The 24,938-nt window shown below is 40.3% G+C and overlaps 1 protein-coding gene across 3 annotated transcripts in view; it reads right to left on the minus strand.

Moving 5' to 3' along the window:
- LOC145978921 (calpain-A-like) overlaps window positions 1–24,938 on the minus strand; it is a 185,783-nt gene that overhangs the window by 96,506 nt on the left and 64,339 nt on the right. The window contains exon 1 of one of the 3 annotated variants that reach the window (XM_083111903.1): window positions 20,791–21,118. The exons of 1 other annotated variant lie outside the window; for it this stretch is intronic. In XM_083111903.1, the coding sequence (XP_082968029.1) occupies window positions 20,791–20,910 (120 nt within the window). In that variant the 5' untranslated portion in view covers window positions 20,911–21,118. Of the gene's footprint in view, window positions 1–5,271; window positions 5,959–20,790; window positions 21,119–24,938 lie in introns of those variants that run through there. One more of the 3 variants, XM_083111901.1, reaches the window with a different exon arrangement.

Genomic DNA, 24,938 nt, shown 5'->3' on the forward strand with positions numbered 1-24,938 from the left:
GTTGATGGAAGTCACATGCCTAATTGTTTTAGTTATTCAGAAAAAAAAAGTCCGGGGGGAGGGCAGAAGAGGAAAATTTCTTGGCGTACACAAGGAAGATCATCATGACGTTACAAGGAAACTATGCATAGTGGTGGAATATGTTATATTGTTGAGGAAAAGCCATGTAAATAGTTTACCGGGTATGACACAGATAATTGTGCTTCCGCAGGTGTTGTACCCGGAAATAAGTTCCTAGAAAAACTGGAATTCACCTATGAATTGTCAATTGTATATTTTTGACGTCATACTTAATGGCAATGGACACAATGGAAATACCTCCTTCCCCTCGGCTTTTCTCCTTAACACTTACATGTGAACATTTATTCGATCTATTCAAGTGATCACAGGTTAGAGGACGAACTATATTTGTTTTGTTTTATATCACCAGTAAGCTAGTTATCAATCTCAAGTAAACTGGTAATGATAGTAATAGCAGAACCGCAGTGATGATGACTGATCATACGAATAGTGGCACTCGTTCCATGGATATTCCTATGGTTCGTATGTTAATTACTGTTGTAATAAAGTTTACTGCACCTAGAATAGAGGAAACTCCTGCTAAATGTAATGAAAAAAATGATAGTAGTAGTATATCGTAATGATATTCAGCAGCCCCTCCCCTTCCCCGCAAAGATATTTCTCAATAAATCGCGACTTTTTGATATGATACATGACGTAGATGTCACAATGCTAAAACATTTCATTTCGACTTAACATTTAATAGACTTCATTGTTAGACGTTCTACAACGGATCTACAACGAAATATAGCCTATGTCAATATAACGGATTAACGCTGTATGAACTGATTATATACTTGGAAAAGGTTTTTGGCAGACATATTTTTCAGAATTTGAAATATACAAATCACACTTAGGTACTTGAAAGTCACTTTACTCTTTTGTACTTCTTTATACAGGATACGGACGAATGCTCCTTGAAAAAACAAGTTGGTAGATTGTCATTAACCTCTAAGTCTAAAGCGTACATGTAGCAAGGAAATAACTGAAATGTTTGTCCGCCCACAGACGCACACTGCATGCTGCCAGACGGGCTTTCAGTTGCGTAGGAGTTACTGTACTGCATGCATATTGTATGATGGCAAGTACATGACCAAACCACAGATTATATCCTTTCACGGAGTCGGCGACAGTCGCAGTGGAACATGCTATGAATACACACTGATGTCTTAATTCACAAACGACAGTGAAATCCACAATTGTTATTCCAGATGCTGATGTAACTTAATCAGCATTTGTGCGAAATTCAAATATGAACAAAATATTTCCTGCGAAAGCTATCCTCTTACGAATAGGTACCGCTGGGGAAAGATTCCGTCTGCAATATACTATCCTCAGTAACAAGCAGTGTTCTCTTTGCTCAGGTAGCATACAGGTGGCGCCACCATCTGCAATATGCGAACCTTGCTATGGAGGGGGGTGGTTTACAACGTGTGTTTCAGTGAAGAAATTGCGGCCATATATTTAATCTCGAAAATAGTTGCTGTTAACACTTTGTGTCCAATGTTATAATTTTTTTTTAAGTTTTAGCACTATAAAATCATAAATAAATTATTTATGCTTTGCAGTACGGTTACATCTAAGTTCAAGTGGTCGATGGTAGAACAGTTTCTTTTTGCATCCGGTCTGATCTATGCATAGTAGCTTTTGCCCTTATAAATAGAGTAAAGTAAAGTAAAAAGTAAAAGTAAAGTGCGCCCCTGTGCATAGCACCACGCCATGAAGGCATATAGGGGGTGTGGGGGTAACGCCCCACACTTTCTTGATCCGGTCGTGAGTGGGGGTGATGTGATCAGCATCACGCCCCTGACCGCCTTTACCCCCCAGGGTTTCCCCCAGGTACCCATGTTATTCAACGCTGGGTGGGCGCCGGGGCCGCTTTCACCGTTAGAAAAGTTCCCGGATTTGAACCGGCCGGGGATCGAACCCGGGACATTTAGCATGGTAGTCAGACGCGTTACCGACTGAGCCACCGCGGCCAACCCTTATAAATAGAGTCCAATGTTAACTTATCTAACTCAAATTTAGAAAGAAACCAGGCAATTTCTTACATAATTTGCATATAGGAGACGAACTACAACAGAAATTAAGAAAATTTAGTAACGGCTTAAAATAAATTGTTTCTAAATGGTATTTAAAAAACGATAATTTTATTACATACACACTAAACCAGGACTGGACCTACAATTTTAATGAACAGCTATATAACATGCACTGTAAAACAGTCACTTATAATTTAGTATTATATATATTGAAAATAATTTGGGGGGCGCGGATCTCAAATTGGGGTGTTTCAAGCACCCCCTGTAACACACCCCGGCGCCGCCTACGCTGTAGCACGAGGTATTCGCCCATGTACCAAACCTTCATGTCAGATTTTAAATATCGGAGTACATCATGGTGATTCCTTGTTGGATAAACAAAGCACCATCATGGTTCTCAATTCGAAGTTCATATTTTTTTTAAACATTAATGACATCGCCGCTCTCTATTTATTCTTCACGTAATAAAGTGATGAAAACAAATTTATTTTATTTTCCGACAGTAAGTCGCCGCTATCATTTGGAATCATCTCCACTCTCGTTCCCATAGTAACAATCGTGTTGCATCATACCACACTGAGAAAAATCTTAACATTCGAAATGTTAGCACTGGGCCGTGAGAATTATAAAGATGACATCATTGAGAAAGTCTCAAATTCGTCGGGAACTATGAAACGACTACGTCACCAGTTCAAGGACGAGAATACGTTTAGATACGAGCAGGACATGTTTTTTTTTTCCCCAATAACATTGGACTTGTTCTTTAAGTAGTCGATGACAGAACTGTGGAAGGGGAATTGAAAACACAATGTGCTTTGAAATTTTCCGCCGGCGGAAGTGAGGGTGCATAGGTTAATTGGCCCTCGCTATTTGAGAAAGAAGCAAAACATTATCGTTCAAGGAAAAAGGTGCTATTGCAAAAAATGTAAATGTTGAGAGCTTGGCAACTTACTAAAAATACAAATTAACGCCTTCGTTACTTTGTTTACAAACGTAATGCGTTACAGTTACTTTGTCATACAAAAAAGGACATTTAACGGTTTACACAACTACCTCATCTGTTCTCTGTAGTGTATATTGTCCCACTGTAACTTTATATACACAAATTTAGAACACAACAAGCATGTTTCGTCCTGGCAAATAAATCCTCCAGAGTTGAATGTATCAAGGTAATGCAAGTAATGCAAAGTAACGTTTGAGTTACTAATGTAAATTTCGTGACGCGTTACTTGTTACGTCCCACCGCAACTCTGAATGATAGCAACCAGTTGCTCGAAAAGTACTGTAACATACAGAAACTATAAAAGTTCTTAATCACTTATCGTCACCTAATTCTCTTATTTCCCTTATTGTCAAGCTTGTATGCGTTCAAACAAGCATCAGAAATACGAGAATATAATAATTCTGCAGCAACGCCAAGATGGGGTGAGTGCGCCCCCAGCAACTACTTGTCCTTTCAAACATTCTATTTACGCTCACGGCGCCAACTTTCTGTTCGAAATCCCCTACTTACTATGACACATTTACTGAAACAAAGTAACTCCATTTCAGATTCACAAACTGGTTTCAAGTCTGGTAAGAAAACTTATGAAGCGTCAAGTTGATTGACTTGCTAGTGTCCTGTCTGCGCCAAAGACATATTGGTTGCCTAGGAAGCAATTCTGGTAGTCAATTTCAAAATATTGCGCCCCTATAAATGGTTAAGTGGATAATTATTTTACGAATAGTTATACCTAAATAAACTTTTTGAATATATCGATGAAAAAATATATCGTTAAGGATATCCGAATCCTGATAATCTGTCACAGTATTGGATATATTTTTCATCCGGACTTCTTGGCCAATGCGATTTTTAATCCAGCCGCTCACACAATTTTCGTGCAATTACGCTGCACTGAACGGTATAGAGCCATTTTTTAATATACAAATGAATAACAAGCGACCTTTTTGGTGAAACATTTTTGACAAACTCATGACTCAAGGTCAATAGCAAAAAAACTAGTGGAAAGGGTCATAAATGAGCTCGCGTGATCGTTGCAGACTCTTCGTGGAAATCTGATTTCCAGTTACGTCTGGAGCACTTTAGCTGGAATGTCGCGTCTCCAGAAGCAACATAACTTTTTGGAGCATCGCATTATCATCCCTCACCCTGAGCTTCATGATCCGAAATAGAGATTTTCAAAGTTGAAAAATTATCATTACAATTTTAATTCAATATTAAGGTTATTTGGACCAAAACATATATTCAGATTTTCATTATGCCATATTCTACAATAATGTTCTTATCGGACTCAGTGTTTATCTTTGATTGATTGAGTTGGTGTTTTAAGTCCACTTTATGCACAGTGAGGCTAATCGAGACTGGGCCAACTGTTTAAAGTGGTATCCGAACCACTATGTGCCTCCCCCGGCTATCGAACCCGGGACCCCTTGATTACAAGGCGACGACGCACTGCGCCATCGGGGAGGCCCTCCGTGTTTATCTTACATCAACATAAGGAGGGGCTACTGGGCTTAAGCTCCTCGGAAATATCCCTATATGTACCGAAAAATACATAATCATCCCATTAGGATTTAAATATTCTCATTCAGAGTTTTTCATCCAGCGGGGAGGGGATGTAAATTCCTATTTAACGGGATCGAAGGGTAAATTTAGAGCCAAAATGAGCATAAATTGGACCTTTCTGAAGTTAATAGTACGCAAATTGTCCATTAGTTTTCTCATTATTTTCTCTGCTACATCCTGTGTACTTGTAGAATGGAATGAAATTCGGTTTATGCGAAGCCCATGTTGTCTGTCCTCTGTTTATTGCCGCTTTTATTTCAGATCATGACCATCACATTGTGGGAAGCACACTGGGGAAAAATGGTGATTTCGTCTACCATTTCTTTTACCGTTGGGTGTACGTACAGTACACATATAATGCAATGAAAACCCCCTCCGCATCCCCAGAATGAAATCCTAAATGCGCCGCTGAAAATTAGTAACCGAAATGGTTAGCTTGGCTTCCACAACAATCTTCTGAGTTCCTCTAAATGCAACTACCCCAATTTTTAGGGTTTGTCTGACTTCAAACAACATTGCAATACAGACTTTCATCTCCCTAATTTTTCTGGCAATTAATTAAACAAAAATAAAATAAATTATTTTAAATGTCACTGAACTTACTATTTTCAAATTGAAAATCGAGGGCAGGACCCGTTTGATGTCGGTGGCAGTTCTAATGAAGAGATCCGGTCCTTTATCGTCGTCCTCTTCGCCTTTCAATTCTTGGTCCTCCTGTGGCTCCTGTTCTTCATCGTCCATTGTGTTGTCGCCCATTCCACTTCACTCAGAACACGAACCGAGAATCAACCGGCAACCTCGCACTTTCAGTTCGCAGAGACGTTCGAGTTCGCCTCGAAGGGGGAGAATCCTCAACTTTACCGCACGAAGCACAACAGTCTTCTGTTCGCGGATGACCTTGACACGAGTTCCAGGGAGCAAATTGTATCGCAAAGCAGCAACTTAATATTGGTATGCGTTCATTTGAAGAAGCTAGTTCGCTTGTGTCTTCAGCAGTTTAGGAATGTTATCAGAGGGGGGAAAACAAAACAAGATTGTGACCGGTTTGTCAGGTTACAAACATGCTTGCATCACGAGAAAAAGGGGGAGGGGTTTGTAGTGTTACCCGTATACGTCATATAGAGCCTCTACACACACGCGGAGCACAACGTCATTCACAATTCCATCCACACGCTGACTGTATAATTTCCACCACTAATGCACTCTCCAATTGAAAACCTTCGGCAGGCGGTAAATCACAACGTAACAATCATACTGAGCGACCTGGAATGTTCCGTTCGCTCGTCGCACACGAGTGACCTTCCAGGGGAGATCGTGACGTAGCTAGGAGTGACGTCATACTTCAAAACAGGCTACAAGACCACTCATCTTTTTTTTTCATACCATGACACGAGCGCTTCATCTTTATTTTGGTGTTGACTCGACACTAAAGATAACCTTCTATGATTACACCAACGCAAATTATTGTATTTGAATCGCTATGCAAGTCTCCGCAACCACCACACCCAACTTTCTCTTACGGCACTCCAACCAAAGATAACTTTGGTAGAAGAATTTCCGGCCAAGCAGCAGCAGAAGCCAGAGATGCTCAGACTTACATAAGCAAACATTAGCGTTTCTCAATGTAACCATTTTCGCACCTTGTTGATTCAGCAATAAGGCAATGAAGGACGGCGTTAGGTTGCAAATACTACTCAGTACTCAATGCCACCTGGCATTTGCAGACCATTTCTCACATGGTTTATTGCATACAAACATACAGACTTCGAGCTTTGGTGTATACATTAGCACAGCGCCATAATCATGATTTTAGAGATGGATGGGCGACTTTTTAAATTTTTTCAGGGTGGGCAATTATGTCGCGGACACACACTGGCGATGCCCACCTTGGCCTCCATTGGCTACGACCCTGTATTATACTTGTTTCATGATTATCGTAGCGCCCTACAAAGTCCAAGGTTCGAATCCTGGTTAAGATATCAATTTACCATTCATCCTCCCAGTAAGACGAATTAAAAAAAATACTTTCGCATATTCAACATTGTTTTTTTATTTAGTTTTACCCCAGAAACAAACATGTTACTCTCACTCATCATTTACTCTATGCACCAGTGGTTCCCAAAGTGTGCGCCGCGGCGTCCTGGCTGACTTGCAGGGGCGCCGCGAAATGATCCAATATTTTCACTGAAATGATATAATTGTTCCAAATATGTACTTACTTTTTACATATAAAATGTTTCTGAATTTGAAATGTGTGTTTATTTTTTAACTTAAGGCAAGCAACCTAACTACACTGAGCGTTGCAAGTGAGGTAGGCCCAAATTCTGATTTGGGCGCCGCAGAAAAATCTTGAAACACTAAGGGTGCCATGAAACGAAAAAAATTGGGAAACCCTGCTACACACCCTTTGCTGTCAGCAACCTAATTCACTTCCAGTGTAATGTGGGTTGTCTACCTATCCGGGGGAAATAGGGATGAAAATGGAAGTTACATTATGAATAATGCGTTTGAATCCTGGATAGGTATGAAATGAGATTACAATATCGCAATTCAACTAGTTGAAATCTGCATTCACGTATTTTCCAATTTCAAATGCAAGGATTTCATAGGTAACTGTAGAGAAATTCAGAACCAATAATATGGTTAGTAATAGTCCAAGATGATAAAATTTTATGTATCGCTGTGGTAATTTGAATGCACTGTATTCAATGTTCAGACACATTTCGAGTTCAAATACACAGGAGTTTGTCCAGAATTTTCCTTATAAGGGAGCGTAAGTTCATATTTAGGAAGTGCAAGTGTAAATTGTGTTTGTTTGGGGGAGGGAGTGGATAAATTACCACAAATACATGCGGTTCAACTAAAATTAATGATGAAACAAGGAAGGGAAGTAGCAAAGGAAGTAAAACAACACGAGCAACTAAGGAAGAAAGACAGAGGGCGAGGATCTAGAAGATACGGGAAAAGCAAAAAGGGAGACTGAAAGCAGATTTTACTCATGTAAAATTTTGTTAAACTGTAAAACCGGAATACTACTCAAAATATTTGTATTCATGTATACTAATTAAATTTGTAAGACTTGCAAATGGCATTACGAATTTTTACCCGCACATTCTTCTTAGGTGTACAGAAAATGATTCCAGTTTACTGGATTAGATTCTGTTGGGGTGGAAATTCCGTGGATCGGTTCCAACTGTAAACCTTACTAGGTCAAGTTTCGATTTTTGTCTGTATTTTTTAAGTTGCCGGCTAGTTTACTTTTGTCTCGCTCAAATCCCACGCGGAAGCTCACAGTGCTACAGTAAATTTACAGAAGCTGCAAATATTGCACTTGGAATCACAAAACTCAAGTTCCCAATTTGCTTAACAAGATGTCGTGACGATCGCGGGCGGCGTCAGATGCAGGGAGGTACCTTCGTGACTGCCTGACAATTGAATTTCCGAGAGGAAGTAAAGATGGAACGGCAGTAGTTTTTTCTTCTGCCTCTTCCGTGTAAGCAGGTGGAGGACAGTCAATACCTATTGGTTGTCGAGATTCTCCCGACTGGTTGATTTAAAGAAATAACTAAGGGCCTCCCCGATGGCGTTATTGTAACGTCGCCACCTTGTAATCAAGGGACCCGGGTGCGAAACACGGTGGAGGCACGTAGTTGTTCGGATCCCACTTTAATCTATAGATCCAGTTCCGATTAGGCTAGCTGTGCAGGAAGTGGACTTAAAACAAACATTAAATAATAATAATAATAAAATGCCCATATGAACTGAATCCCTATTGCCTAAATATTTCAGATAGAGAATATTTTAAGTATAGAATTAAGTATGAAATAAATCCACAGGGCAAGATAGCAAACTGAGGGATAATAGAGATTTTGATGGCTGTGTTTCTCGATATACGTGGCGTATCAGTGATTTTAATTACAGTCGAGAAACAACTACAAGTCGCTGTTTACGTCACACCAATTTGTTCCACAGAACATGCATTCAATTTAAGCAATTTGTACGGCCACGAGAACAAGAGGGTTGGAGTTTGAAGTATGAAAATATAGAAAGGCGAACTTGTCATTTTCATCCACCCTTAGAGCCAAGCTAACTCCTGGCGTGGGACAGTGAGCCTGTTGCCGTGTTTACGTACGAAGAAACTTGCAGACAGACAATTAGACCTACCGCTGTCCCCCCGTTGAGGCAACAAGCGGCAACCTTAGAATCCCTCCTTCTCGAAGTGGCCAGCCTGGAAACATGATTTTATCAAAATAACCGTTCTGCGCTGTGATTGGGGGCCGGGTATGCTGAAGTATAGAACCTGCAGAGCAAGGAGAGAACAATCCCTCGTTCCTCCGATCTGCCCCTTCCACCGCTCCCCCAGCAAAGAGCAAACGTTGGCAAATATATGCTCCTTTCGCAAAATATACATTTTCTTGTGACAGTTGCTGGTATATTAAATGTTACCTCCCCTCATCAAATATTCCCGTTCCCTTCTACCTTGTCACTATTTTTTTCTGGGGTTGCCACTGTCTGTTCTCATCTCTTGTGGGAAAGTTATCCAACATCTTACAATTGTATTCGTATTTAGGTTATTTAACGTAGCTTCCTTATCTAGTTAAGCTAATCGCGACGATGAGGATGAATGACGATTGGATCAAACTGATAAAGGGGAACGCACAAATGAACCACGCTAGGCGGGACTTGAACATGGAACCTGCTGTTGCGAGAGCTCTGATCTCAAGGAGCAACAATCTCATGTTAAAAAAATAGACATTCTTTTTGGATAACACTGTTTAGCGAGAAAATACACTTGTCAAGAACCAATATCGTAGCAAAGAATAAAGACATGAACAAAATAAATTCGCGTAGACACAGGCTAATGATGAAAGATGTTTTTTTTCCCTATTTATTAGGGCCAAGTAGACGCTCGTGCTACCAAGGGAATAATCGATGTTCATTTCCTCCACTTATCTTCAATAAGATCTGTTATCCTGCGAACTACGTGTACTGCATCCCTAGTGATTCACTATTTGAAAGCAGAGCTCGATAAACACTATATGAACTTCAGTAAACATGTTATCAGGGGGAAAACCAGGTTGGACCTGCGTTTAAGGCCCGTAATAGTGATACGCTGTGCTTAGCACCACGCCATGAAGGCGTATAGGGGGTGGGGGTAACGCCCCACACTTTCTTGATCCGATTGGGAGTGGGGGTGATGTGATCAGCATCAAGCCCCTGACCGCCTTTACCCCCCAGGGTTTCCCCCAAGTACCCATGTCATACGACGCTGGGTGGGCGCCGGAGCCGCTTCCAACGTTAGAAAAGTTTCCGAATGAATTAACTAATTACCGGTCGCGTTCAGTACGGCCCTTTCAGCCTTCAAGGGTGTCCACAGGATTCTTAGGGGGAAGGGGATAGTAAGATTTTACATCTTGCCCTGCAGTCATAGAAACTTACTGTATAATTTACTTTTTATTATTAGTAATGTTATTTTACAAATCATAAAATTGAAATTGAATTGAAAATATTTTGGCGTTGTTGAAAAGTTCAGAGTTGAGTCCACGATTTAAGTAGGAACTGGATTCGCCTTGCTTCCTTTCCACAAACATCTGTCACTTTGATTATGAACACGTCTTTGTCTTTCTGTACCTTTTCACGATGCACAAATATTAAAGAGAGAGCACTTAATCTACTATCCCTCACAGCACCTTACGGCAGCCAACATGATTGTAATTCTCTGGTGAAACGTTTCCTGGTTATTTTGTTGGACATAGCAGTTAATTGCTGTAACTTACAGCTTGAAAATCTCGGAAAACAGTATTATTTAAAATAAAATATCGCTACAATTTCCCTATTTGATTTGCATGAACATTTTCCAGACATCTCGGGAGTGGGGAGTGCCCCCTTGTCAGTCTCGCCACCAAATTTTCAGTGTCCGATTGACGGTCTGCAGGTATTTCTAAGTGTGCAATTTCATCCAATCGTCGCGATTGACCTAAAAAGGCATAAAGACGACGTAAGAAATAGTGAAAATGTCCTAACGGGGACGAAATAATCATAAAAAACCGCTAACAAAGTCCACCCACTGCATACAGCACTGTACACGAAGTTCTCTTCAAGAAAGCTAGATGGCATTAATAATCAAACTCCTTTCCCCAGCTGCATCCAGTAAACCAAGGACACTGTGCTGAAGCGAGTCTGCCAATCACGTGATCTTCTGTAGTGCCGCCTGAGGTCTCCACTTCTTTTTTCAGGTGTTACACGTCAATTAAGAATCCTCTGTAGTCTTCCACTCGTAATTTACTTCGTAGACAGTGTCTAGAACAACAGTTTGTTTTTGTTTTAAGTCCGCTGTATGCTCAGATGGGCTAAACGGTCAGCGTCAGCCGCTTAGTGACCCAAATCACCATGTGCCCACACCGAGAGTCGAATCTGGAACCCCCACAGTTCCCGACAATGAGAAATTTATCGCCTGCATCCTGTAGTTGCCGTTGCGTATCCAAATCCACAAGTATTCGAAACACGAGCAGAAAATGTAAGAAGTGTCGAGTTCAAAATTAAAAATCATAAAAGTCAACAAATCTTTATAACGAACTCCATATTGAAACAAGTAGAAACAGCTTTCCATCATCGAAAGTACATATTATTCACCGTACAGTCCATTTATGGGTCTCATTTATCGCACGTAAGTCAAACACCTCGGTCAAACGTCGTATTTTGTCTTCTGACGTCAGGTTAAATGCTTTCATCGTTAGGCTAAATGTAGTGTATTTGTGGTAAGACACAAGCCTAACCTAACCACGAAATCATTCTGCGATTGTGTTAGAAGACGAAATAAAGCGCTTGACCTTAAAGGTGTGACTTACGTGCGATGAGTCATACCCGTACATTTATAGCTTGACCAAGAAAAGAGAACCCCTGGCACTGTCTTCGAAGTTTCAAAGGTAAGGGAGCAGGAGTAGCGTGAGCGATGCGATCAGCTGTTTACCATGCAATCCTGCCCCTGCATTGCCAAAATGTGCGGCGTTCTTCAACGCATCGTTGTCATCTTTATTCACTGCTAAGTGTTTGTGTCATCAGGAAGAGAAAACCGTACACATTTCAGTTCACGAGTTTGCCAGGGTTTTTCTCATGATGTTCGAGCTCTGTACATTCTTGAAAGACCACGTAGGACAGTTGCAAAAACTGGTATACTTTTAAAACTTTACTACCTATATAATATACAAACAGTAAGAAGAGGATTTGGTAAACACGTTTAAAAACTCAATATTACTTACAAAAAAGTTAGTACAAAATAATACGTTCACGCCAATGTTAAAATATACAGTTAATGTGGGATCCGGACCATTCTGCAATGTGACTACTACTGGAAATCGAACCCGGGATCCTTTTATTACAAGGTGATCCTATGGAAGTTTCTTCGTGTTTATTCCTTCATTAGGGTTACAACATTTCTCCTTGGCCAATATAGAACACACGCTGAACGGAAATGTAAGAACTAGTTTTTGTATAGTAACTTGGTTTCGTAAAGCCTCTCACTAGCAGAATCACTGGCGTACGCAGGAGGAGGGCTGATGGGGCTGCAGCTCCTCCCGAAATGTTGAGAAAAAATCGAACAGAAGTCGCAAATAAATCGGGGAAAGCCAATGATAAATACAAACTTCCGTTAAAATGACCCCGCATTACCATTCTTGCCTTTGAACAACTTTTAAAACGATGGTTAAGAATGGTATTTACGTAATATGTTACAGTGTATCCCCCAGAACAGTTATGTAATATCCACCTTTACAATTCCAGCCCCCCCAAAAAAACTTGCGTACGCCAGCGAGCAGAATAACTAAAGCAGCAAGCTCTTTAGAAACCAGAAAAAAGCATATCCCACCACTTAATTCTCTAATAGTTTCTGCGGAGAATTTTCTTGACGTTTATTATTTTATAATGATTCTATTATTATATCGCAATTAGGCCTAACAATTTTATATCAACGCCCTGTACCTCTACAAAAGCTCTTGGTGAAACTTATGGCTTACACTCCTTTTGGATAGATTCGAGTTGGACGAAATTATCATGGTGTAGTCAACATGCTTTTGAAATTTCGTTCCCCCAATGGAAACTTTATATTTAAATTGTTAGTTCCCAGATATAGGACGAATTGACGTATTGTACAAACTTTTACAGGATATTGTGAAATATAGGACAATCCTATAAAAACAGAACTTCTGGCAACCTGCGCCTGACATATTTCATCGTCGCGATTAATCTAGGGAGGTAGGTAAAATACGTAAAATAACCAAAAAACAATGCAGTGAAAGATATACCATTGCAGAACTATTCAAATAAATAAATAGATATCAGGATTTTCCAAGGGGGGAGGGGGATGTTACGTATACTTTTTCAGTAGTCAGACCTCATTATGCCACTTGTCATGCCTTTGACGTTCTTTTTTAGGAATACTGGGCCAAAAGTGGGGTTTATGACCCCCACCAAGCCCCCTTGGGCACGCCACTGTATACCACAAAGGAAATGCAAGAGAAGGAAATAGCCTATATTTGTCATTCAACGAAAATGTTGCGAGCAATTTAAATGTATCATATTGCTACGTATATTTGTAGACCATTTCACTCTCCACCGTTCTATGAAGAGCAAGCAACAAAATCACTGACGGAATTAAAAAGAAGAAAACTCCCAAATCTTAGATCTTTCACAGAAGCCTCAATAAAAACTGGTAAAGCATGGCCGCTCCGTCAAACAAGAGTTCAAAAAGGAATGTCACAGTCAGATGTTTCTCATTAGTTGAGTGGAATCAGCTGTAGGGAAGTCCACTTCCGTTCCTCAACTCTATCGAGTTTTGCATTTTAAACAAATAGTCTTTTTGTTTTGCACTGGAAGCAGTGGCGTGTTCCTGAGGTTAGGGAAGGATATTACAGTAAAGGCCAGTGGCGAAGCGTGACATTTTCATGTAGTCGTCGCAAGACTTGTCAAACGTCAGGGTCCATCTTTCAACATGGAAGAGGGGGGGCACAATATTTCTCCTCAGTAAACGCCAAAAATATTCCAAGCTTTCCATAGCTAACGTCACTCACTTCTACCCTGAAGATTAAAATGGCGTTAGTTCTCGAAAGCTTGGAATCTTCTCCACAACTCACCTGCTCGATAACCCGAGAGAAACTTTTCATCAAAGGAGAAAATGTCTTCAGTAAAAATATTGTTTAAAAGCATTGCAAAAAGTGCACAAATACATACGCTGTACACCTGCCTGGTCCATTTCAGTTGTCATAAAATATTAGAAAAAAAGTCAATTATTGGCTCCCTGTACTGTTAGTTCAACTGTGTTAACTAAGCGTGATTTATAACACCACCTGGGTTATGAAAAGGATGGGATGGTTTTCTCTTAACGTTCTTGTGTGGCAAAGTGGATAAGAATACATGGTATTTCATTCATTCCCTGGGACAGCACTAAATCTATACTTGAGCGTAATTAACGCCTTCGGGTAGCCTACTCATCCTGGACCTTCTTTTACAAATCCGCTAAATGCCCCGACATAAATGTCATCCGATACCATCTTACGGCATCAGTGAGTACTACATGCATGTACTCGGCACTTCCATCTCTCTCCAGGCCATTGGCAATGGAACAGATTGTCGTTCATGCAAAGTTGACCAGTTTGGCACTTACATCCTTTTCCATGTCAAGGCTTCAATTTTGACTACAAAACATGCGATTAATCGTAATAAACCAATCTGGGCTCCAGGCATCGTACGATTCCCAGGTCTGTTCCCCCACCGAATAGCAAAAATCGCTAGCATCAAATGCAAATGTAATTTTACATTATTTCTTGCAGTAATTTTCTCCCTTTTGTAGTTTGATATGACGGTGAACAGTAATTAAAAGATTAAATTGATGAAGGGACAAACAAAGGAAGGCCCATTTCACACTAGACCGGAACCTATACAGCGTGAACAGAGCAGAATAAAACTGTATCCCACACAATGGAAGACAGATAACTGAAATGCTATGGTGGGATCCGAACCACTACGTGCCTCCACCGGGTATCGAACCCGGGACCCCTAGATTACAAGGCAACGACGCTACTACTGCGCTATCGGGGAGGCCACGAAACGAGAATAGATGGAGACACTAGGAGTGGAGTCATAATGGAAAGAGAAAGACAGAATGAAAGTTTTAAAGAAGGCGATAAAAAACGAGGGGATATTGCTGGATGAAAATACTATTAGTGTCTTAAGTCTGTCCAATAACTAATTTTATTACATCTGTAATGTTAACCTAACGATTACCACCCTTGCCAGAGGTGTGTTCAGAAAAAAAGTATTTTGACAGGGTCGTAAATTACACACACACCTTTTATGACAATTGTAACCATAAACGCATACTGGAAAATATATATATATATATCGGGAACCGGAGTTCAATACACGGTGAGGAGCATTCCACAGTGGATTGAAAATCATTTGAAACTGTAGGTTCAGTCCGGATTAACCTATCTTTTGACATGTAGGTAACGAAAGCTATTTTTTTAAATTTTATTAATATTATTATTTCTGCGGTATTTCGAGGGGAGTTCAATCCCCAGCTAGGCACGCCCTTGAGCTTGCAGCCGTTGTGGAGAAGCGTGTGGAGATCGACTCACGTTCTTGCTGCTGTAGGTCAGATTCCCAGTGTGACCTTGGGCTTTCCTTTGTGTTTCTTCCTTCTTCATTTTCAGCTAATTTCTTAAGTTTACCGTCGAATCAACCAAAAATATAGAAAAGCTAATAAAATACGAAAAATACAAAGCACGCGATAGAAAAATCTGGGGAAAAAAGGCGATTAGGATCCAGGAATATGAACATTCTGAGAAAATAAATCGGACAGCACAGTATGTGTAGTAAGGAAAGGAAGGTAGTTTGCCGACAGATGCTACTGTTCAGTTTTAAAAATGTGAAATGTTGCAAATTACGTAGATGTGAAGGGTTGATTCTTATAAGTGCTAGAAAAATTAACCTTCTAGCTATGTGTAATATCGCGCGTCATTATAGTGGCCACTGATCCATTCGATTTTGATTTATTTGATTTAGTTTATTTTACTTCGCGTTTTGTGCCTCTTGGCTAATTTGCGAAGATGGGGATGAGTGATGAAATGATGAAATTGATGAATGGACATTCACGAACAACCAAGCCCGACCGGGATTCGAACCCGGGACCCCATTCGAAATGATAAAGGAAATTGAAAACATCAAGCTACATTGGAGTTCAAGTTCAGTGCAAATGAACGCATGCCATAAGTAATTGAGTGGAACTGACTTCTGCCCTTGGCTCCAAGTGAGCACTTACGCTAAAGCAAGCACGTCGGTTTGTATACGTAATACACACGCATGGTAACTTGGAGAAAACATTTTTTTGCGAGCTGCTGCTCGCCGATTCAAGGTTATTTACAGGAAGTAGTCGACTGTCACATTTTGATGACTGCAATTTCTCACGCACAGCAAAGAATGAAACATACCGCTAGCAGTAGCGTGTCCAGGGTTTTCATAAAGAGGGATGACTGTTTTCAGCTTGCGAGTATAGGATGCTCTTGGAGCGCTCCCCCCCCCCCTCCCCCAAAAAAAGAGGGACAACGCTAAGGAGCTAGGCATTTTCAGCGCTGACTACTAGCAAAGAGAATCTTGCCTCTTAGAAAATTAATAGGTGATTTATTAAAAGTTTAGAGTATAAAATAGACCCGAGGTCGACCCCAAGCTATATTGTAACTGTTCGTGCTTAAACGCAGAAATGAGAAATTCACGTGCGAAATTGTCCACCTATACACGTCATCAGATCTATTGGTTCTTGTAAAAAAAAAAGTGACTTGAAGATGGTGGAGTGGTGCAATGGTGCTTTGGAGGAGATGCGGCATTACATGTTATATCGTATGAAATGTGCATTTTTGAAGAAAAAAGTATATGTACATTTGTGTGTGTGTGTTTAATTACAGAGTTCTTCTCGTCTGTAACAAGACAGATTGACTTTAAATGAGCATATACAGCAGTGGCGGTCCCTCCATGGAACAGAGGGAACAGGCTGTTCCCTCCTACTTATCGCCAATTGAAGCTATTTAAATTATCTATATTAACATAATAAGAACACTTCTTTCTCCCGAAATCAACATTTCCAAAAGTAACGCCGAAGAAAAACTTTCACCGTGACTGGGAGTTTGTTTACTTCACGTACCCTCGTCATTCCACCCTTGGTTCCACCCTCTACGGCCTGATGCCGAGTATTTCCGACCACGCGCGAAGGTAAAGGATCCTCGTCACCCCGGAAGCTGAACACACTAAATAGCTGTTCCCTGCGAGAGACATAGCGAATTCCCTTTCCTTCGAATTTTTGCTAAGTGCTAAAGTTTAATTGCGTCGTAGTGATAGTTTTGAGTGTAGTAAGTCCATATTTTCCTAATTTCATTGCAAAATTGCGTCTTGTCATTCATAACGAACTGGAAAAATCTTCTACAGTCTAATCGTCTGCTTCCGAGGGAACAGCTCGCGTCAACCTGTTCCACCAGCCCCAAGACGCACGCAGCGGCAGGACAAGAAAGCCAATGTTGCGAGCGTAGGGTTCCGAATGTTGTATGATCGACCAACTAAAGACGAAGACGAAAGCTTTTAGTTCATTGAACTTTACAGAAAAGACAGCAAACCAATACCTATCCTAACTTGATTAAAGACTAAAACGAAATCATACACAAGGCATTTTCAAACAAGTTACTACAACTCTGTAAAATGATTAACTGGATACTCTTCCAGCGGCAAATTATTGTTGCCCTTGTTTGTTCCAGAGAAGGGAGTTTGGAACAGTTCGGGTTTTGTCACAATTTCTACAAATCTAGCGGAAGTCATGAAAAAACTCGGCCATCTGAATGTAATTATTTCATTGAGGACGTTTGAATTACAAGAATACTCAACTCTACAAAAAAAAAAAAAAAAAAATGCCAAAGTAATCTACAAATAGAGAGATGAAACAGGTTTCGACCAAACATTTATTTCCTCTGATCACTCATAAATTGTTTCATTATTTTTTTTCTTTGTTGTGCATCAACAATTTTGTTTTTAATGTTTTCTTTACATTATATCATATTTGCTTTAACAATGTTATTGTCATAATTTTAACGTGCTTCATGTATGTCACATCTGACAATTTGTAACATATGTATCGTATATTTATTTGGTTCATTTCAGTAAGGGTTGAATTTTACTTGGTCAACTGCATTATAATTATATTACGACAGGTATGGGAGCTGGGGGCAAGTGCAGGTCACTTGTTCCCCTGCCTAATTTAGCACCGCACGCCAAGTACCCATTGCTACCTTCCACTCCAGAAAAAAAAAATGAGTAGTGGCAGAGGAGAGGGGTGAAAATTTCTGTGGGGGGCAGTCATATTTAGTATACACCTAAATATCGTAAAGAAAAAAATGTACCATAAATGAGCTTTTGATATTTCTAGTATTATTTTTGGAGGGGCGGTGGAGTAAATGCGCTTCCTTTGGACGCAATCACTGCCACAAGTGGTTTTAAATCATTTCAAATGTTGCTGAATCTGAACCACAATAATGCTTAAAATTTTCAAGTTTAGTAAATATTCATAAAAATTTCATTAAAACATTTGCAACAACGAAAGAAATTAATTGATCAAATTGGGCTATTTCGTGTCACGGCGATAATAATGAATGTATAGGCACCAAGGAGTACACTTCCCAACTTTTCTTATTCAACCAGGAAAGCTGTAGGATATTTATATATCCTTGCTCCGTTACACGCAGAGACCAGTGGTCAAATTGACGAGGAGGGGAGGGAATCTCGCCTTCTGAATTTCCTTTCCCAGGCTCTAAATTCGTTCACATAAGGAAGGAAAAATCTTCCTCCGAGGAATACGGTATTTTCCATTAGCCATCAAGACTTTCAGTATTAAAACTTTACTTTAAAGTGCGAGAGTCAAAGCTGTCTGTACTGGTCTGACAAATCTTGGCGATATACATTTTTTTCTATAAAAATGGCCTGTGACTTAATAAAAATACCTTACATAACAAATTATATTATTTAATGGTTTAAATAGTACACTTTGATGCTATTGTTATTGTAATGACTTTTATATAATATATGTCTTAACACTCAACAACTAACAACACTTAAATTTTTAAAAAATCTGGAATCCCACTCTCCAACTCGAATATGTTCAATTCGAGCACTGTCTATAACAAATGCTACAAGACCGAGACACACACTGCACCAGTAACAGGATTGCGATTGCGTTAAAACTATGATCAATAATTTCACTGAGGAAATAATTACGTATTGAGGAGTGACATAATATGAGCTCCCCGAAATAACAAATACGCCGTTCAGGCAGTTGTGTATCAATTTCTTTGTAACACAAGAATGATATTAATAAATACAACTCATGAGCACTGGAAAGCAAAGAAAGCAACATTTACCGCTATTGTATTGGCATGGACGTCTATTTTACAGTTATTCTGGTTATTCGCGACTGATTCTGCATGATCAAATAAATGAAGCAACACACACGTACGTTATTTTTTTTTAGTAGTTGGTTTTCAACCCAGCGCCCATCTTCAAGGTAGGTTATTCTAGCCAGTAGTTAATTTAAGTAAATTACGACCACTGAATTTATTTTACTGAAATGAACACACATGCGGTATTTATAGAGGAAAGATATGAGCGAAATTGCAACTCTTCACGGTGCTTTCACCCGCTTATTGAATGCAAATATTTTGCTTTGGGGGAGGGGTGATGCAATGTTCGGATAGGTTAATTAAATTGGAATACGAATCGTTAAATGAGCTTAATCGGAAATCGGTACCCTTGATTAAATTCAGAACGCGCATAGGAGGAGGGGGGGATATGCAGCTCCTGTTGACCTCCGCTATGTGGAAAGATAAAACAATTATGTTCCGACAAGGATCAAAATTAGTGGTAATGCCCTCAGTTCTGGACGTGCTGCTGTTACAAGGCGATATTACAGTGATGTATTCACACACTTCCAATGCCGCCTCTCCAAATTTATCGGTGACAGATGACTCCAGTTGTTAGCCACTACCACTAGTTGATTGATTTAGTTTATTTTTCTTCGCGTTTCTGCCACTTTTGGCTAATCGCGAAGATGAAGGAACACTCACAAAGAACACCCATGCCCGGGCCGGGATTCGAACTATATTGTTAGTTTTAGAAGCCTGAGAGTCACTCCCCCAATACTCAATCCAACCATGATCTGTAAAGCTAAGGGAATTTTCATTTATCAAAATTGTCTTGGAAACTATTGAGAACCAATCCATTCAACGTTCTGAACTGTGACTGTGATATACGTAGCTAAGTGATAAAGATTGTACCTTAGATATCCTGTTGAACAGACAAAATCCAGCAACAGATTGAAACACAATTTTCAAAAACCATATTCAGGAGAAAGATACGCCATTCGAAAGGGGTTAATTGGCCACACTCCCAGAGAAGGAACTGCACCAATTTTTTTTTGTTTTTTGTAAGGAAAAAAAAACATTACCATGCAATATTCTGTAATAACTTCCGAACTTCTGAGAATTATGTGCCCTCCCTTTCAGTCACTCTCCTCTTCCATTTTTTCTGGCTTTGATTTTTGTTCTTTAACATCGCTTTTCTTCCACTCTTGGCCAATCGCGACGATGAGGATGAGTGATATGAAGGGATACTCACAAATAACACTCGTGCTCACGACGGGATTCGAACCCGGCCCCCTGGCGTCGTAACGCGCGCTGTGATAACCACTCCGCCACGGAGGTCAGCTATTTTTTCCTGGCGTTGCTGCCAAAAGTTAACTAATCAAATAATTAAATATAAGTACTATATTTCCTTCGTGGGGGTCGTTCATTTGCCCTTCTCCTTATTCCGCTAGTGCCTCCCGCACAGGTCAACTTGGGACTTCGCCTAAAATTTTAATTTCTTCCTATTCTGTGTGGATAATAGATTATGCAATTATTACACGCACAAAACGCAAATATACTTCCCATTACTATAGCATGCCATAATATCAATGTCATGTGAAGCACATTCCGGCCCGGCAGTACATAGAGAAAATGTTCCAGGATGAAAAAAGAAAGTTAATAGAATAAACCTCACCTCTAATAAAGTCCGCTCCTCCTTAACGCAGTGTCCATTGTCATTATTTTCACTGAAACCATTCCAATAGGTGGTCGTTGAATTGTGCACAGTCACCTTATTAAAAACCTCAGCGGACATAATGCAGAGAGAGAGAGAGAGAAACGTAGCGACCTTCGCCTTGTGGGAAAAACACGAACCAACGCCGAGCACAGCAGCGTTCAACTGACACACATGGGTTCCCGACGCTTTTTGCTTTGAGGAACAGCTCTGCTTTCCTGCTGAAGCCTTGACCCTGGTTGAACAACGATAAGAATCGGGGGAACAAGACACCCGGTTGGCCCGGCGAAAAGTTAGCAAAACAAATTGAATCATTTTGCTTCCGGGCACGTCTGAAAATTCTACTTTCTTCCTGAGAGCCAATCAGGACAAACCTAACAAGACCAATTAAAACTTTTTTTCTCTTACTTTCAGAGCATTCCCAAGTAAACCGTTGCTTCTTTTTCTGATTCTGAGTTGTGTCCATAACTTTTAGATTTTCTTCTTTTGGCAACAAAGGATTGTTGTTAATGTCCAAAAGAGCGTCGTATATTGTTGGCTTGGCCAAAGTAGAACGAGTACGCAGCCGTTTGGTTGTTAAAATATCAAACGATACATTCCATTTTCCCTCGTAACCTTGCCCAAGGCAACAAAGTGGAGAAACTCTACAATCTGGAGCATGAACATGCTCTTGCTTCATCAAGTGTTTGTTGAGCTGCGGTTCCTAATCTCTGCACAAAAGCGATCCATTTTTCTATGCTCTGATTCCATTGTTGTGTCAGACATGTGTTCGCGAGTATGATGTCAATTCTTGCATGCAGTAGCGTGTCCAGCAATTTCCCAATCAAGACATAATACTGTAAAGAGACGATTATTATGACATATATTTAGATGGCAGTGGTAGACTGGAGTTTGAGCAACATATTGCAGTGAAGGTTCAAAACCGACGTCGCTCTATTTCCTGATCGCACCTGAATCTAGAGCCAAGGTGCCTCATTATTCCGGTCCACGGACGAGCCACGAACGATCCTTAGCAATCTACATAGCTATATTAGCCCAGACAATTTATCATCTCGAAAAGGATAATATTAATACAGAAACAGATGCACGAAACCATTACAACTCTCATTGGTCTCCAAAGTCTGGCAATACTTTGAATTTGATCAATTATGTTTTGGGTTGACTTTACGCATAGATAAGCTAATGGGAACTAGATCCGAACCACTGGGCAGAAGATCTCCACTAGAATTTGACCTCGGGAACTATTTATTACAAGGTTCGTCGATTTTTATAAATAAATGCAGTAGGTACAGCTTGACCAAAAGAAGAAAAGAAGACCCGTCGGCGCTGTCGTTGAATTTTCAACCGCAAACGAGCGGAGCGAGCGTGGGAGATGCAATCAGTTGCTTGCCAGGTAATCCTGCCCCTGCGTTGCCAAAGTGTGCGACGTTCTTCAACACAGCGTCGTCACCTTTATTCAGTGACAAGTGATTGTATCATAACGAGAAAGCCGCACACAGCGTTTGCCGGCTCTCTTCTCATCTTGGCTAAGCTGTAGGTTGATTGATTGATTCAGTATGTTTTACGTCATTTTTCTGTCCCTTTTGACTAATTGCGAGACGATGAGAATGCGTAATGATTAGATGAAATTTATAAAGGTTGGTTGATTGGTTGATTTAGTTCATTGTACTTCGCTCTCTGCCACTTTTGACTAATTGCGAAGATGAGGATGAGTGGTGATGAGATGGATGAAAGAACAGTCATAAACGTACAGGGAGAACACAAGACGAGTCTCACAGAGGATGTACTGACTGAGAGTTTAGACGCCGCGGCCTCGCTAGTCTGCATAATGCGGTCCAGGTAATGGAATGAAGGATGACAATTGGGTGTCCTGAGAATGTCATACACCCTGAAATTGATGGGCAAACTCGAATTGCGCACAAAACCTGGCCAGAGATGAATGTTGATAAGGGTTCACTAATCTCTGAGCACGAATTGCGCACAGAGCGGCACATGATAGAAGCAGGTCCAGGTGCGCTTGCAGGTGGGTGTCAATTAGGAATTGCGCACAAGCCAGTGAAGTGAAAGTGTTCGTGATAGATTTCAGCCAATAACATTCGACCTAATGTGAAATCTGTTAAATTGTGAAGCCATTTCTTTCATTTGCATTTGTAACATTAATTTGAACTCGTGGGAATAAAGTTACTTGCGTACTGTGGAATAAAGTGTAGCAATATGGAAAAACAAAAAAAATTGGAGTGAGAGAGGCAACGCATACGTTTCGAGGAGGGAAGATATTGAAATCTACGGGTGAAGAACGCTGGAGGTTTACCAGTAAATCATTTAAGGCCATACTTTACACACTCGGCGATGGAACTACATTCTCGTCATTAATATATATGAATGGCTTATTGCAGAAAGGGACCTGAGTCACATTTTTGAGGTATCGGAGTCACAATTTTTTCATCTCCTCTGTCTCTAGCAGCATACTGCAGGAGGGCGCATTTAGGGTTGCAAAATTAACTATTCATTATGCTAAAAATTTGAGCCAACAACAGCTCATTTCTTTCTTACACTCTCAATATTATACGATTTTTCTTGTTTTTCTCAGAATTGTGCAAAAGTGACTCAGGTCCCTTTCTGCAATAAGCCATTTATATATATATATATATATATATATATATATATATTATAAATACATTATTTTTTGTAGGTGGAGGAAACTTCAGAGGCTCGGTTTGTCTGCAACATACAAAGACAAGGACTCCGAGAAAGGGCAGTGGCTCCACTACTGCTTCTTTCTAACGTTCTTAAAACCCAAAGATGTTGAGGACGCATTCTGCGATTTAATTGGGATACAACCACCGGATGAAAAATTGACTGGTTTTGCAGATTATCTTGTAGAAAATGATATTGACCAAGACGAGCACGCTACTTTCCAACCACGCATTTGGGCAGGCGATTCAGCAGCTTTGTGGAGGACGACAAATGCATGCGAGAGCTTTCACTCCAGATTCAATGCTTCCTGCAATTCTCCGCATATATAACTTCTTGAGAAGCTTGAAGTCAGCCCAGACAGACATTTACGTCCGTGTTCCACAGACTCACAAACAAAAGAAAACAAAAGCAGGCATTCATCGAAAATAAATTAGCACAGCATAGAAATAATAAAATTGTTGGTTTGAGTTTTGTGAAATGCGTATCTTACAAGGTATCTTGTTAACTAGAAGTGAGTGGTTGAATCATAATAAATTTGTTAATGTCTATATTAAAATGTAATTATTAAGTACATACATGTGACTCGTTTGGATGTCTATATTAAAATGTAATTTGGTATATCATTACTGACAATTTTGCCCAAATCTTAAATAAAATTCTTATTCTTAGTCTGCGCTTGGTGCGCAGTTCGTGCTCGGTCGAAGGTGGCGACATTCGGTCCTGTGCGCAATTCGGGTTCGGTGAGACACCTGCACCACGGTAGATGCGTGATTCGTGCAAGCCCAAATTCATAATGGGGCACTTACAAAGAGCACTCTCCGATGGCGTAGTGGTAACGTCGTCGCATTGTCATCAAAGAGTTCGATACCCGATGGAGGCACATATAGTGGTTCGGAAACCACTTTAAACCGTAGGTCCAGTCCCGATTAACCTTACTGTGCATAAACACAAACTCAAACAAAAGAACACTCATACCAAGGCCGGGACTGAAATTGTGGTATGTGAAACCTAAACGTTTATGTGGTAATTGAAACTTGTAAAAATGTCGCATCCTTCACTAGAATCTGCTCCATAACCGATCCAGGTCAGGGAAAGAGTAAGCAAAACCTCTTCCGCCCTTCATAGTGTCGATTCCCAGAGCAGTTCCTGACACGTGACGGAGATGTGTAGACAGATTAATTTCTGTTGTACTTGTACTAATCGTTGATGTTGATTGGTGTTTTCTTAAGTCCACCTAATGCTAACGGGACTGAACATACAGTTTAAAGTGGGATCCGAAACACTATGAGCCTCCACCGGGTATCGTACCCGGGACCCCTTCATTATAAGGCGACGACGCTACCACTGCGCCATCGGGGAGGCCCTTTGTACTAATCGTGATCCGGACGAAAGTCTATGAAGACAAGCCAATA

The sequence above is a fragment of the Lepisma saccharinum genome, chromosome 25 (assembly GCF_977018435.1).
Source record: "Lepisma saccharinum chromosome 25, izLepSacc3.1, whole genome shotgun sequence".
In the NCBI taxonomy this organism is placed as follows: domain Eukaryota; kingdom Metazoa; phylum Arthropoda; class Insecta; order Zygentoma; family Lepismatidae; genus Lepisma; species Lepisma saccharinum.